Below are 13,708 nucleotides of genomic sequence, written 5' to 3'. Positions count from 1 at the left end.
AGAAAAGTAAACTATAGCAATACAGTGCGGGTGCAAAGAGATTTCTCTTGAACACAGAGATGAATAATTTTATTGCACTTAATTGCATCTTCTGAGGTGCTGTTGCAGGTTACTGTTTCAAGGTCTGGTTTAACTCTGTTTTGACTGCTTTTTCACATACAGAGGCATCATTTTGTCCCTTTCCTCTTCTCACCTGGTTCCACTTTTTTTTATGTCCCCTCCCACAGAAGATAGATGAAGAGAGCGAGGCAAACTTGCTAGCCGTTCTCACTGAAACACTGGACAGCATCCCTGTGGATGAGGATGGATTGCCTTCATTTGATGCACTGACAGATGGAGATGTGACCAACGAAAATGCCGCTAGCCCTTCCCCAATGCCTGACGGCACCCCTCCAACTCAGGAGGCAGAAGAGCCGTCTCTAGTAAGAACCCTTCCTACTGTTTAACAGGAATTGGATGTGCCTCTGGCTACCCGCTGCATGGGTATGATGTAGTCACAGTAAGGTCTGGACTTTTCATTTAGACTAGAAAAGAAAATCAAGTAAAGAACTGAAGATTAAGCAGGGGCAAAAAATCCACCAAATAGCCGTAGGATGACTAATAAGGCAATCTATTAAAAAGTGTGTTGAAGAGATTGGTTTTGAGATTCTTGTGCTAATGGCTGACACTTTTGCTTATCATTCTGTTCAATAAGTCAGGATAATGGGTTTTAATTCATATTTCGTTTCTCGGGGCTCTTTTTGTATGTATGCTTAGAGTCACTTTTGGTGATCTGTAAAGAAAGGCCCATTGAGTCTTGTGGGATGTGGGGCTAATTTTGTGCCTTTAACATTGATTTGACCAGTAAGCACCAGCTTAGTGCTAATCAGGGCAAAAGCGAACCTTTGGGTAAGGATGTGGGTGAAACCTTATATGCATTTTGCTCAGTCAAACCAGTTTGAGACATGATTCTGTTTCTGCTGAAAGCCCTTTATCACTCGCTTCTGCGGAAGCAGAGCCAGATACCTGCATCTTGACACTGTATCCATTAGTCTGTTAAAGTTAACGTCTCTGTTTAGATCAGAGGCCTCTTCTGTCAAACAGATCACCAATAATTTCATTTTGCCATGGATTCAGAAATCCAAGACCCCTGTTTTTTCTGCTTGCCTGGCAGTATACTGCAGTAAAGGGAGCAGAAGTATGCTGCCAAGCTAGAAGAAAATGACATCTTTTTGCTCTGGGGAATACTGAGCCCTTCTTTGTGTTTTATTGTACTTTGCTTGCTGAAATTGATATAGCTAACTTTAAGTAACTATGCAAAAATGTAGATATGTCATTTTAATCCATAAAGATGCATAACTGTACTCTTTTCCTTCTACCTCCCTTTCCCTGATGTGTTTGTAGCTTAAGAAGCTCTTGCTGGCTCCAGCCAACACTCAGCTAAATTACAATGAATGCAGTGGTCTCAGCACACAAAACCATGCAAACACTAATCACAGGATCAGAACAAGCCCTGTGGTTGTTAAGGTACAAACTTAATCTTTGTAATAAGGAAAAAAGAAAGAAAAAATTTAACAAGGTCTTTATGCTTTCAGCAACCAAGCAAGCAGTGAATCTGTATATATTGTATTAATCTGCCTACTATCTTGCAACTGCTTCAAAAAACCCGAAAGTGAACAGATTATAGACTGTGTTCCAGAAAATCACCTGAGCTCCTTTATGCTCTGAATATTTCATTTATGCTTTTTCTCTTGGCAGAGTTCAGTTGTTGTCCTACCGTCTGTTACTCTTGCCTACTTTACTGATACACAGAGTAGTAGGGGGTACGATAAAATTTGCTGATGGGCTGGTGTTGTTTATGAGTGACTCCAGGATGCGGGACTGCCGTTTTACCAGCTGTCTGAGCTAAGAAAAATGACACTGGATTCTTGGCAAAAGATGTATATCAGCCATTAATGGATAGAATGGGGGCTCTGACATAATTCTGTTAGCAGGCTGTATTAAACAATGTTTGTCTTGCCATTCACTGTAACTGAAAACGGAGCATTTAGGGGTACTTAAGAGAGTTGTGAATACTGGGCTCAAGCAATCAGCAGCAAATTAAGGTTTAAACCAGCTTATTTTTTTGTTCACAGTAAAGGCGCTGTAGGGTCTTGTTAGTTACATGTTGCTGAGTAGGAACATTGAAATGTAGGAGAAATGAAATAAAAAGCTGTATAAATGTCATTTAGGAATTTTAAATGTAATTTTCTTTCCTTGTTCTGCAAACAATTATTCACAGCTCATAGATCTAGTACACTTAGACTGAACACTTCATTGAAAATCTCATCTCTGCAGAAAACCTATATCCATTCTGATAAGGTTCAGCTCGCTAATTTTAGCTTTTATTTTATTTTATTTTATTTTTATTTTATTTTATTTTATTTTGCCCTGTTTTTAAGACTGAGAATTCATGGAGCAATAAAGCAAAGAGCATTTGTCAACAGCAAAAGCCTCAAAGACGTCCCTGCTCTGAACTTCTCAAATATCTGACTACAAATGATGACCCTCCTCAGACCAAACCAGCAGAGAACAGGAACAGCAGCAAAGAGAAATGCACCTCCAAAAGGAAGCCCCATCTGCAATCTCAGACAAATCATCTGCAAGGTAGGTGTGGGACCGCAGAACACAGCTTTGGTACCAGCAGTAATGCAGAGAAGCTGAAATACTGCGGTTGTGAATACCCTCGATACCTCTTCTGTTCTTTGGATTAGTATTGTAAATCTGGCATCTCTTCTGCATAGGGAGGATTTTAAAACAGTATAATGAAGTTAGAATTAGTTAGCTAGATTTGGCTTTTAAACAATTTTAATCCTGTCTCTATTGCCCCTAGCCTCAGAAAAAGAATCTCAAGAAAAAAAAGTTTTACAAATACCATGTTAATACGCGAAACTAGCTGGAGATACTTATTCACAGAGTACTGTACCACTAAGAAATCATTATACCCCTAAACAGGCTGGGCAGGCCAGTTCATTAGTGAGCTGCTTTCTTTTTTGCTAGTGTAAAACTGAAAGCATTGTTAACCTGCCACATAGTCCTTAAGAGACAATAAATAGTGTTCTCACTGCTACAGAGAAAGCAATAAATGTGTCATTCCTGTTAAAGCTGGAATGCCGGTTTGTAATTTTATTCTGCAAATAGTTGAAAGTTTAGCTGCCATCCTGATCTTTCTCTCTCTTTTTAGATTCTTTATGGCCAAAACTAAACACTTGGGTTGACTTCTAGTGTCCCTCGATGCATAAAGAACTTGTCTCTATTACAAGTAGCTTCTGTGACAGAGATGTAAAAACTTAAAACCCACTCTCGCTTTCTCTCCCCGTCTTCCCCTGCCTGTTGTCCCAAGATAAAGGAAAGCTTTAGAAGCTTACGAGCCCAAAGGGAGCTTTTATTAAAGTTACTGTTACTTTAAAATACATCTCTGTATTGGCCTGGCATCTAGAAGTCCAGGTGCCTATCTTAGTCACATCAGTGCAAATCCTGGATGACTCCACTAAAGTCCATGGAAGTTATCTGGCTGTAACAGAGATCAGTGTATGACCCTAAATGTGTTGTTCTGGTATTTTTAAAGCAGTAATTGCAAAGTATATATGTTTTTTCTTCTTTTCCCCTCCCCTCTCCCTGCATTTTCAGCCCCCATCAAATCTAATTTTTCACTCTTCACTAGGAAGTATATGCAAACTTAATAAAAATAATCTTCCCTTCCTGCCACTAAATACCCTTCTCACAGCTGTACATTCTGACATCCTAAGTATAGTTTTCCCCATTATGGTCTCAAATTCTCTGAACAATGTTTCTTGTAGAAGGAAATCCAACTGCCCCTAGAGCTTCTTGGATGCCAACTGCCACTCCTTCTGGATGGCTTCAGCAGTCTGCTTCACAGCAAAATCCAGATTGAACTGTACATGTAAAACCTGGGTCTCTTACTGGAATGGTACTGAAACATAGGCTTGCCAGAAGTTACAGGGGGCTTTATTAACACTGTTGGGCATTAAGGTGCTATATAATAAGGTATATCATGTATAACATGCTATATGCACATGTATGTTAGACACATATACAGATGTATGTGCACACACATTATAAAATCTTCCTATTCAGATCAGAGCTGCATTTTTTCCCCAGCTGAGGCAATTGTTTAGATTCAGTGCAAAGAAGCAGGGCACATTGGGTTGTGGAAACAGCATGGAAGGAGAGGTTAGGAAAGTCCAAAGGGACATACAGCTAACTTACCAGTATCTAACATGACTGTGACTTTGGTGGTATTGCAGGTGAAATTGCAGGCAGAGAGAAATTACTCTCTCCTTTAATTCCTGCAGTTTAATTTACAGACTTCTGAAATGTTGTTTTTTCATCAAATTTGCCTCATACGCCAATATATGACTTCAATATCAATGGATTTGCATATAATACAAATACAAGAATATAATGCTTTCAGCTTGGACAGTCAATTCATGCAGAATCAACCTTGCAAATTTAACTGATATTTGCAAACCTGCAGTCACTTGTTCACACATTTAATCAGAAGTGCAAGAAAGTTGGCTCCTCTTTCAAAAAATAATCAGGATCTGATATTTTCTTTCAAAGTTAGGGAAAGCTCACAAAGGATAAGTCAAATGGTATTTTCCTTTAGGGTTACTGTTGCAAACATATTGCAAACCCACGGGAATGTCCACAAACCTATTCATGCCAAAGATCATCTGTGGTTTTGCATTGAAATTTGCCCATGAGGAAACTTAGTTCTTTTGAACCTGAATGTTTTCAATTTACAGGGACAAGCGACTTCATGTGAACCCTTTTTAATAAGAAAAAACCACACCACAGTAGACCTTGAAACTCCAATAAACAGGCACCATGGAAAATGATAGTGTCTTGGCTAAATATTTACACTATCAATAGCTGAATATGAGGACAAATCCTTTGCAGGAATACTGTTTGGTCAAGCCCTTGCCTAGCAATAAGAAAACTGATGGGTGTTTTGGTATGTGAATTTCTCAGTGGGAGAGCTCGGTGATACCTGCCTAGAATTAATACATATGAGTGTGAGATAACGCCTTGGTTCTGTGCTCCTCTCTGACAGATTTGCACTGTGCCTCAGTGCTTCAGAATTTTATATATATTTTCTGATGTGGGACTATTCTGTGGGACTAATGAGAAATAGAATGAGACTTTTTAGAGGCTTGAATAGCTCTTACACATTCAACTTCCTCAGAAAGCTTAAATTGGGTAAGAGTATGTAGATTTTTATCCTCTAAAAAGAAGTGGAAGCCTTTGTATAAAACTTTATTCCAGAGCCTTACTGTAAAGTCTGGCTTTTTTAAGCCAATTTTACCTCTAGGTAGTCATTGGCAAACATTAGTATCCCTAGATGTATATAAAGTACACACAAAGATGTGTCAGGTTACATTCAGTCTTGCCACACCTAATTTTATGCACAAATAACTCGTTGAGGTGCATCTCCTCACTCTGGCGGTGACTTCTGAGGAAGGTGAACCCGAGGTGAACACCTAAGCTTCCATTTCTAACTTTCATATGGGGAGGAGGAGAAACAATATGCAGCTCTTGAGAACTGAGTTAATTTTTTTAAAAATGTAATATTACTTCAGGAATACTCTAGAGCTTATAAAAGTAATCAATTTGCATATAAAATCCTTTAATGTTGATGGGAGCTCCAAGCCTGGAATGAATACGAAATACGCAGTAGTGACACTCTGGACAAAAGATCTGCAGTGCAGGAGTGTTCAAGGGGAACATTTTGTCTTAAGTAATTAATCTGCAGAAGAGATCCCCTGCTGTTGTTCTTGGTACAATGCTCTCTGCGTTTAAACATCAATCTAACTTCTAAAAAGTAAAATTTGCAAGTAATATTCTTTTTAATTTTTAAACATTTTACTGGCAATTAAACGAAACTTAGTTGTATTACAATATTCTACTTCTTGGCTTGCTTTTGGAAAATACACGTTTGCATGAATAAAAGCTACAAAGGCTTGTATTTTTATAGCTAGAGCTTTGTTTTTCGCATATTTCAGGATTGTAGTGCTGAGAGCTTCAACCCCATTTTTAACCATCTGTGACTATGTCCGTGACTTGTCATAGTTTGCAGGATAATTTTTAGAAATTTGGACTATAACTGGTTGGACTCTGGCCTCATAGAAACAACCTATTCTCAGTGCTATATGTAAAATTGTGTATTGTAGAAGTAAAATTAACTGAATATTCATAACGTTCTGTTACTTTGTAGTTATTCTGCTGCTCCTGTTTCCAAATAAAACGTGAACCGTAGTCTAAATTAACTCTAAGAGAAATAACATTTTCACAGTGTATCCTGTAGAGTTCTTCATTGATTTTTAACATGTACCACTCTTCTTCTGAAAGGTTCTTGGCATTTGCGTTGTGTACTGTATTTCAGAGGTACAGTAGTTGATGTAAATCATTGTTGAAATTTAGGTGCCCTTTTGGTACCACTAATAAGGAATCAGGGTGAGTCTCCTTATTTATCTACAATACACTGAAATGGCTATTGAACTATCAGAGCTCAGCCCTAACTGACTAGCATGGGATTCCAGCACCAAAATAAAAAGAAATCTTTTTAGTATATGTTATGGAGTGTTTAAATATTCCATCATCATTTTCTTTTTCCCTTTAGCCAAACCAACAAGTTTATCACTTCCACTGACGCCCGAGTCACCAAAGTAAGTACTAAAAAGTGCAAACATTTATAAAAGGGAGGGGGGTTCAATAGATTTTGTCTACAGCAACTCCATTTCAGCTTGTTTTTATAAATGTGCCCTGTCTTCCAGTGATCCCAAGGGTTCCCCATTTGAGAACAAGACTATTGAACAAACCTTAAGTGTGGAACTCTCTGGAACTGCAGGTGAGAAGTAGGGAGTGCTGACTCTTCCATTAAGCATGGGTCATGTGTGTGTTTGTTCATTTTAATATACCACATGTACACTGAGATCTCAAAGAGGTCTCCAGTAGATTAACTTCAGTGCAGTTTAGCATTGGCTTTTTATCCAGTTACCTGAGAAGGAATGTGTTTGAAAATATGGCTCTAAACCTACACAAGAGAGCATAATTTCTGGGAAAATATGAATGAAAACATTTATCTGTTATACTTCCCCATTTCCCCATAGATTTGTGTACTGCTGAGCACCATCTTTCAAAGACAAACCCCACAGCACAGTGTAATAGATGTTACAGATGGAAAAGTTATGTCATCCAGTCCATCTCTAGGCCAGTCAAGGGCTGTACGTGACTGCATGTTTCAGTGCTTTGTCAATTCTAGATTAATATGTCACAAATAACAGCTTTCTCCTCTACCACTGAAAAACTATTCCGTAGCTTAGAGGTAATTTTTTAAATTGCTATTCATTCTATGTTCTTGTTTTCTCTTTATTTCTTCTGTTAGCAGACTTCACACAACCTCCCTTTATCCTACTCCTCCTTTCAGATCCCTGGTGTTTGTACTTTTTGAAGATTTGTAGATTTTTTTATCATGTGCTGATTTAGTTCATGCATCACCTATTGCACTCATTTAATTCATCTGTTCTTCGTTCTGCTAAAGTCAATTCCTTCAGACACAAATCTGTTTTACTGCTTTCCTCTGAGCTCTGTTTTGCCTCTGTTTTCCTGAAGTATCCAGAACTGAGCACAAGACCGTACATTGAGCTCCACCTGAGCTATTGCCAAGACTGTTTTCTTTCTCAGTTGTGTAATATTGAAAAATAAAGAGATGTACTTGGCATGTGTTTCTCTCAGGATAACAGTGGATTGTAAATTATGTGATTTCTAGTGTTTGGGGGGTTATTGCAAAATATGTCTTCAGGTACCAATCAGCTTGGTGCCCCTAAATTCAGTGGCTTTACACAAGAGCAGCCCAAGCACTAAATTTGCGTATGTACTTTGGGCTTTCACTTCCCTAGAACCATCATTTCACTTTTTCAGAAACTTCTTCATTAGTTCAGCATTGAAACATGCACACTTTCCTCTGCCATGTCCTGAAAACCTGCAGTCTTAATCATTCCTCTCATGACAAAAGGAAGCATCTTTTCAATGTGCCTTCTTTTTGTAAAATCAACACAAACAGGGCAAAATTCACTGTATGCAGCAGCATAATCCCATTCAGTGCCGGTAGGCCTGAATCATGGAGAAGCCTCTTTTTATCATTACTGGAGAGCAAATCTGCATGAGGGTGCCCATTTGTAAGCACACTGGTAAGTCACTGCTTAGCGCTGCCAACTGAAAGGGGCAAATGAGGTGACTACAGCAGAGTGGTACAAGCAACCCTTGAAATCACTGAAGGGAGCAGTGTTTTCTTCCAGCCAGAAAGTCAGCAGCTTGCTCTTCCCATCAGCTGACTAGACAGAAACTGGGAGTCAGTCTGACCCCTGGATAGTTCTCTAGTTTTGACTCCACAATGGCAACAGGAATGGTCTTGGTATTACCAAATTCATTCCGCTCCATCAGCTGTGCACAGAGGAGGAAACAAAACGGCTCTGTAGTTGTCTTAGACAATATAGTCAGGAGAACTAGCACATTAAAAAATGCATCAGAAGCTTTGAAACAGCACAACTGGACGAATATGTGAACAGGAACATTGTGCTATGAAAACATGATCTTTTTTTCCCTCTGGAAGTAGAGTCTAGCTAGGAAATAAACTGATTATAGTCAGGAAGAATAAGAGTTGGCAGAGTATGTGCGGCCAGGGAGTTGGGGCAGTATTGCCAAGCAGAGTACATGATGGTGGCTCTTGGACTTCATGTTGCACTTGCTCTGGTCTTCATAATGCCTGATGAGGCAGTTTCAGGAGATTGTATTTCATTACTTGGTAGCTGTGTTAATCTCTGCCTTCACATACACATAGATTTTATTTTATATTCATATATGTATATAAATCTGAAAAATATGAGTGGTTGTGCATGTCTTACTTTTTAACTCATTTGTATTGTGATAGTGTCTTGTGTCATGAGTCTGCTTGTGCTGGAAGCAGACAAGTACATAATAGAAGCAACCTCAAGTACTGAAGAACTTACAGCGTATGTGAGTAAATCATGGCAGAATTGGGACCCACTTCAGTGTAAAAAAAAAAAAAAAAAGGTGGCAGTAGTGATTAATAATACCTTGGAGTTCTTTAGTGAGACCCTGGCAACTCCAAATTATATCCAGATAACCGCATTGTTCATTGTCCTTATATAGGGCAGTTTGCACTGTACAAGCACTATTTATTATAATTTAAATAGGAGTTGCCTTGATCCCACTGCCGAATTGAAAAGACCATTAGCAGTGCTGCTCGCACTATCGAAGCACAAAGTATTTTAATATAAATAGCAGCTCCCTTGATCTCTCTACTGAAAACAACATTGGTTCCCTCACTGATGAATTAACTATAGAGTAGAAAAATAAATAAAGAAAAGCATTTCCCATATGAGCCATCAATCTTTGTCACACACACATTTTGGATTCACATACCTAAAGTCAAACTGAAAGCGTGCTCTTGCCAGTGCTGTATCTTGCTTTACAACGGATTTGTTAGTAGTTGTGAATGTAACTTTGTATTCCCTAAAACTGTCAAAACATTGATTTGTCAAATTATAAGGAACAAATGTTTTTTTAAGTGTTTTCAAGCCACACATAAGAATTCTTTGAACGCCCTTTAAGTGAGTGGCCTATGATAGAGGAATAAGTCCATTACTATCTAAAATCCCGACTCCGGCAGCTGATTTCTAGTGCTATTTGAAGGAAAATGGACCAGAATATCATAATATGTAGGGAATCCTAGGTGATGGTAATGTAGTGGATGTCATTTCTGTGTAAGGCAAGTCTTACTCTTGAGTAGGAGGCTTGCAAGAGGTCATTCTCCCCTTGTTTCCACTGCTAGCTGCATTGCCAACACCTTGCTAAGAGGCCATGGACTTGAACCTCTCTAATGTCTTCCAGGAACGTGGGACATTTCTGTGTCACTGGAGGACCTCTTTCCTTTTTTGTTACCAGTCAGGTTGAGGGGACTAGGAGGATGACTCACCCTCTGGAGGTGGCTGTGTTTCTCTTGGTGATCGAGAGCTCCTCAATGATTGTCTTAGACTTTCTGCTGAACTTCTAAGTGCCAGAAGTTCGATGATGTGGCTCCTAAATGTTGAAATTCAGCTCCCTCTGTTCTCTTGGTGTGAGTTTAAACCTTCACTCCTAAATACTCAAAGCCATCATGTAAGTGCATGAAGCAAGTTTACACACTTAAGGCTCAATCAATAACTGGAAGGCTATTTCCACCCTCTTATTTACAGCAGGTGACTTGGTGAAAAGTCTCTCATTTGCACACAGATCTATGTAATTTACCTGAGCATAAAACTCCTCACGGGTCTTTCCTGGGTGCAAAATTTGATTGCTCCAAAAAGATGACAGAAAAGGCTGTATGAACACAATCAGCTTGAGTAGTGATTTGGAATTCATGAGCATCCTTGAGGATACATATACCCTGCTATTTGCCCACCTCTAGATCTGTGTTACCTCTTAGTTGTCAGAACAAATACTTAAAATCTGTCTTGTTTGACCTCAGAATGATTTCTGATAAAGTGAGATGTGAGATGCAGAGTTGTCCAGAGGGAATAAAATCTAGTAAATTACTTGATATTTTCAGGCGTCTGTGTTTATTCTCTGCAGCACTGACAACAGGATTAAACTGAATACTCAACAAGCATGTAGTTTTTTATTATATGATGGCTGTTTAATTTTATTATATTTTCCTGGCTTCTGCAATCTTTTGCCACACAAAAGCTCTTCTGATTCTTTTACTGAATTGAGCTGTTACCTTGTGTTCAGTGTTTTAAGTGGCCTTAAATAATGTTTCCCTTGACAATCCATTTTCAAACTTAAAAGATATAAAAGAATTCATTTTCAATGACTCTCAAAAGTGCAGTGCACATGTAGAAAGCTTCCAGGGCTGCGTTCCCCAAAAGACACTAATTCTCACCCCCTTCAAAGCACAACAAACGTCATCAAACATTTAAATGCTAACAGTTACAGTAGAGTTTTAGAAAGATCAATATCTATGTAAAACAGCATTGCAAATCAGTCCTAAAATGTCAAGATGTCACGTTTTATGCAAAGGCACTCCCCTAATTTTTGCTTATCAACCTAGCTGAGCTAAATGAGTTACTAAGGGTTTTTTCAGTGGAGTTTTGAAACGTATCAAAAGTAGTTTCACTCTCCCAGAAATTTTCTTGAAAGAAGTCGCTTGGCCAAGGTGGCAGAGTTGGCACACATGCAAACACTTCTTGTTGCACAGACACAGGGAGGACGGTGCTGCTTCGGCAGCAGTGCTGGCAAATTGATGTACGCTGTTTTCAAGCACAAGATCACCAAGAGAGCTCGTAGTATATAGACAGAGCAAGGCAAAGTTCAGACGTACCATTTACAAAGCCATTCAATTAAAGAAAAGTCCCTACAAAGAAAATGGTTTTATAGCATGTCATGAGAAAATACTTGCCTTTTACTTTAAAAAGAAAAAAACACTGTTTAAGGGGGATGATTGTAGAGTATGTACCACTTCTAACAGATTTGCTGTGCAGAAGTACATAAGTGTGAGTGATGTAGAGGTACTTGTTTATTATAGAGCACATTTCAATGCAGTAATCATAAATATTGCTAAGGTTGTGCTCTGTTGAAATATGACCTACATACTCTTGATTGTTTGTGTTACGTGATTTGTCTGACACCCATTACATTCTGGGTAATGGCAGCCATTTGTTGCTGTGCACAGCAGGCTCTTTTGACAAAAGAAAATAGGCAGCAATAAAAAAGCTATAGTCTGAATTACATTCTGCACAGCGCTGCACTGCTGAGAGTTTGTGCAAGTGTGTTAACAATGCTCTGAACTGCCTCTTGTCAGCCTTCAGCCCGTAATGGCCATCTGTCCTTCCATAAATCTGTCAAAACCTGCTAAGTTCAAGAGAGAGCACAGAATATACCTTGTAGTGTCAACGCTGAAATGTACACATTGGCGGAGAAATAGGTGCATATGAAATAATCCAGTCGTTATAGAACATTGTAATGCCATTGATGTGGGATCGTGGCCCTTGGTGAAGATTACCAGGGATTAGCGTGAAGATGTGCAAGTGTGCAGCCAACTGCTTTTCTCAAAGTTCACAGTTTGAAGATTGGTCATGGGACACGCTGAAGGTGGACTCCGTAACAGTGATATGGATTCAGAACTTCACTCCCTCCTCCATATCCCGATGGAGGTTTGTTCAAAAGTTAAATGAACATTTTCCAACTTTTATCTCTTTCTGCTTGCCTGTGCACTTCCTGCTTCTGCTGAAAACCAGGAAAAAAGCCAAAATGCCACGAGGAAGCCCTTTCTTAGGCTGTCCCCACCACAGTTCTGCCAGCAAGAGAAATGCCAGTAAATTTAGCTCAGTCTGTACTTTTGTGAGGGTTTTTTTGGTAGGGGTTTTTTTTCTTCTCCTCTAAAGATTGTTGGACTCCTTGTCGGGCTTCTGGAAATCATTGTGCTCTGTGTTTAGCTTGCTTCCTGCCGGGGCTATCTATAAAGAAGTGGAAATGGAAACAATATTTTATTTTGAATATTGGATTATCTCTGGGGTTTCTTTGCCTGAAATTCTTAAATATGCATGCTCATTGTGGAGTTGTTATATTTCTACTTCATTCTTTCTTTAAAACTACAGCCAAAAAATCAGTAACTAACCCCAGAGATTCTCATGGGCTGTATAATTTCATGAGTAAAAGTGACAGTTCTAAAATTTTATCTAGAAAACAGTCTTTGCTTAGTCAAATCTTTGTTGAATCTGAGCCTAAAGTTTTAACTGAGATATAATTACTGCAGAATTTTGAAGAGGACTGTTCTCTTCATTTTAGCAAAAATTCATTTGGTAGTCCAAAATATTTGTTAGTGAGGAGGTGGATAAAGTGTGAAATATATACTGCTGACTCAAGTGAATTTTCAGGAAGGAAGAAAAAATTAAGGACTCAAATTAAAGGAAATACAGTGATGACTTTGCACAAAACTTTTTCACTATTAAATTCAAATTTGAGGTAACTAGACTTTGAGGCATCAATACTTTTTCCTCAGTTTCCCCAACTTTTGTGGCATTAGGAAAAGTCTTCACATAGCCGCAGGTTGCTCATAACCATTTTTTCCAAAGGTTCAAACAAAATCAAGCTTCTCTCTCACATCAAGTATTCATGCCTTGGTACTCCTATCTTCATTTTTTCTGAACAAATTCATTGCAGCTAATGCAGTGGGACTCCCAGTCTCCATTTATGCTCCTTGGGGAGCACTGTGCATTGATGGACACTTTTCCTTCTTTACAGCAAAACACTATAAAACATGTTCCATTTGCATTGATCTGCTGAGCTCTGTTGCATAGTTAAAAATACAAAACAAAACTCGATAACCATGTTTGAAATACACATTTCCTGTGTGTCTGCCCTCTCTTTTCATTCTTGCTAAGGAAGTAATGGAAAACTCATTGCTTGGGCTAGAAGAAGAAATCTTGGGCAGCATCAGCCTCTGGAGTGCTTAAGGATGGTCTGGATTATCTAGGAGAACTCCCTAATCTCAGTCTAATTTGTGTAATTTTAAGTATATTTACTTTTGAATTACATTAAGGTCGATTGGATGAAAACAAATTTTTCAAACATAGCATACTAAGTACCTTCCTGAAGAGTAATTATT

General features: G+C 38.7%; 1 protein-coding gene across 2 annotated transcripts in view; it reads left to right on the top strand.

Moving 5' to 3' along the window:
* Window positions 1–13,708, top strand: part of PPARGC1A (PPARG coactivator 1 alpha) — a 374,147-nt gene that overhangs the window by 341,380 nt on the left and 19,059 nt on the right. For both annotated transcript variants that reach the window (XM_074822261.1, XM_074822262.1), the window contains exons 3-7: window positions 228–422; window positions 1,384–1,506; window positions 2,421–2,625; window positions 6,662–6,707; window positions 6,816–6,889. In XM_074822261.1, the coding sequence (XP_074678362.1) occupies window positions 228–422; window positions 1,384–1,506; window positions 2,421–2,625; window positions 6,662–6,707; window positions 6,816–6,889 (643 nt within the window). The remainder of the gene's footprint in view (window positions 1–227; window positions 423–1,383; window positions 1,507–2,420; window positions 2,626–6,661; window positions 6,708–6,815; window positions 6,890–13,708) is intronic.

Source organism: Strix aluco, chromosome 4, assembly GCF_031877795.1.
Source record: "Strix aluco isolate bStrAlu1 chromosome 4, bStrAlu1.hap1, whole genome shotgun sequence".
NCBI classification, from domain to species: Eukaryota; Metazoa; Chordata; class Aves; order Strigiformes; family Strigidae; genus Strix; species Strix aluco.
Note: the sequence above shows the minus strand (reverse complement) of the source record. Positions and strands in the feature narration are given on the sequence as shown.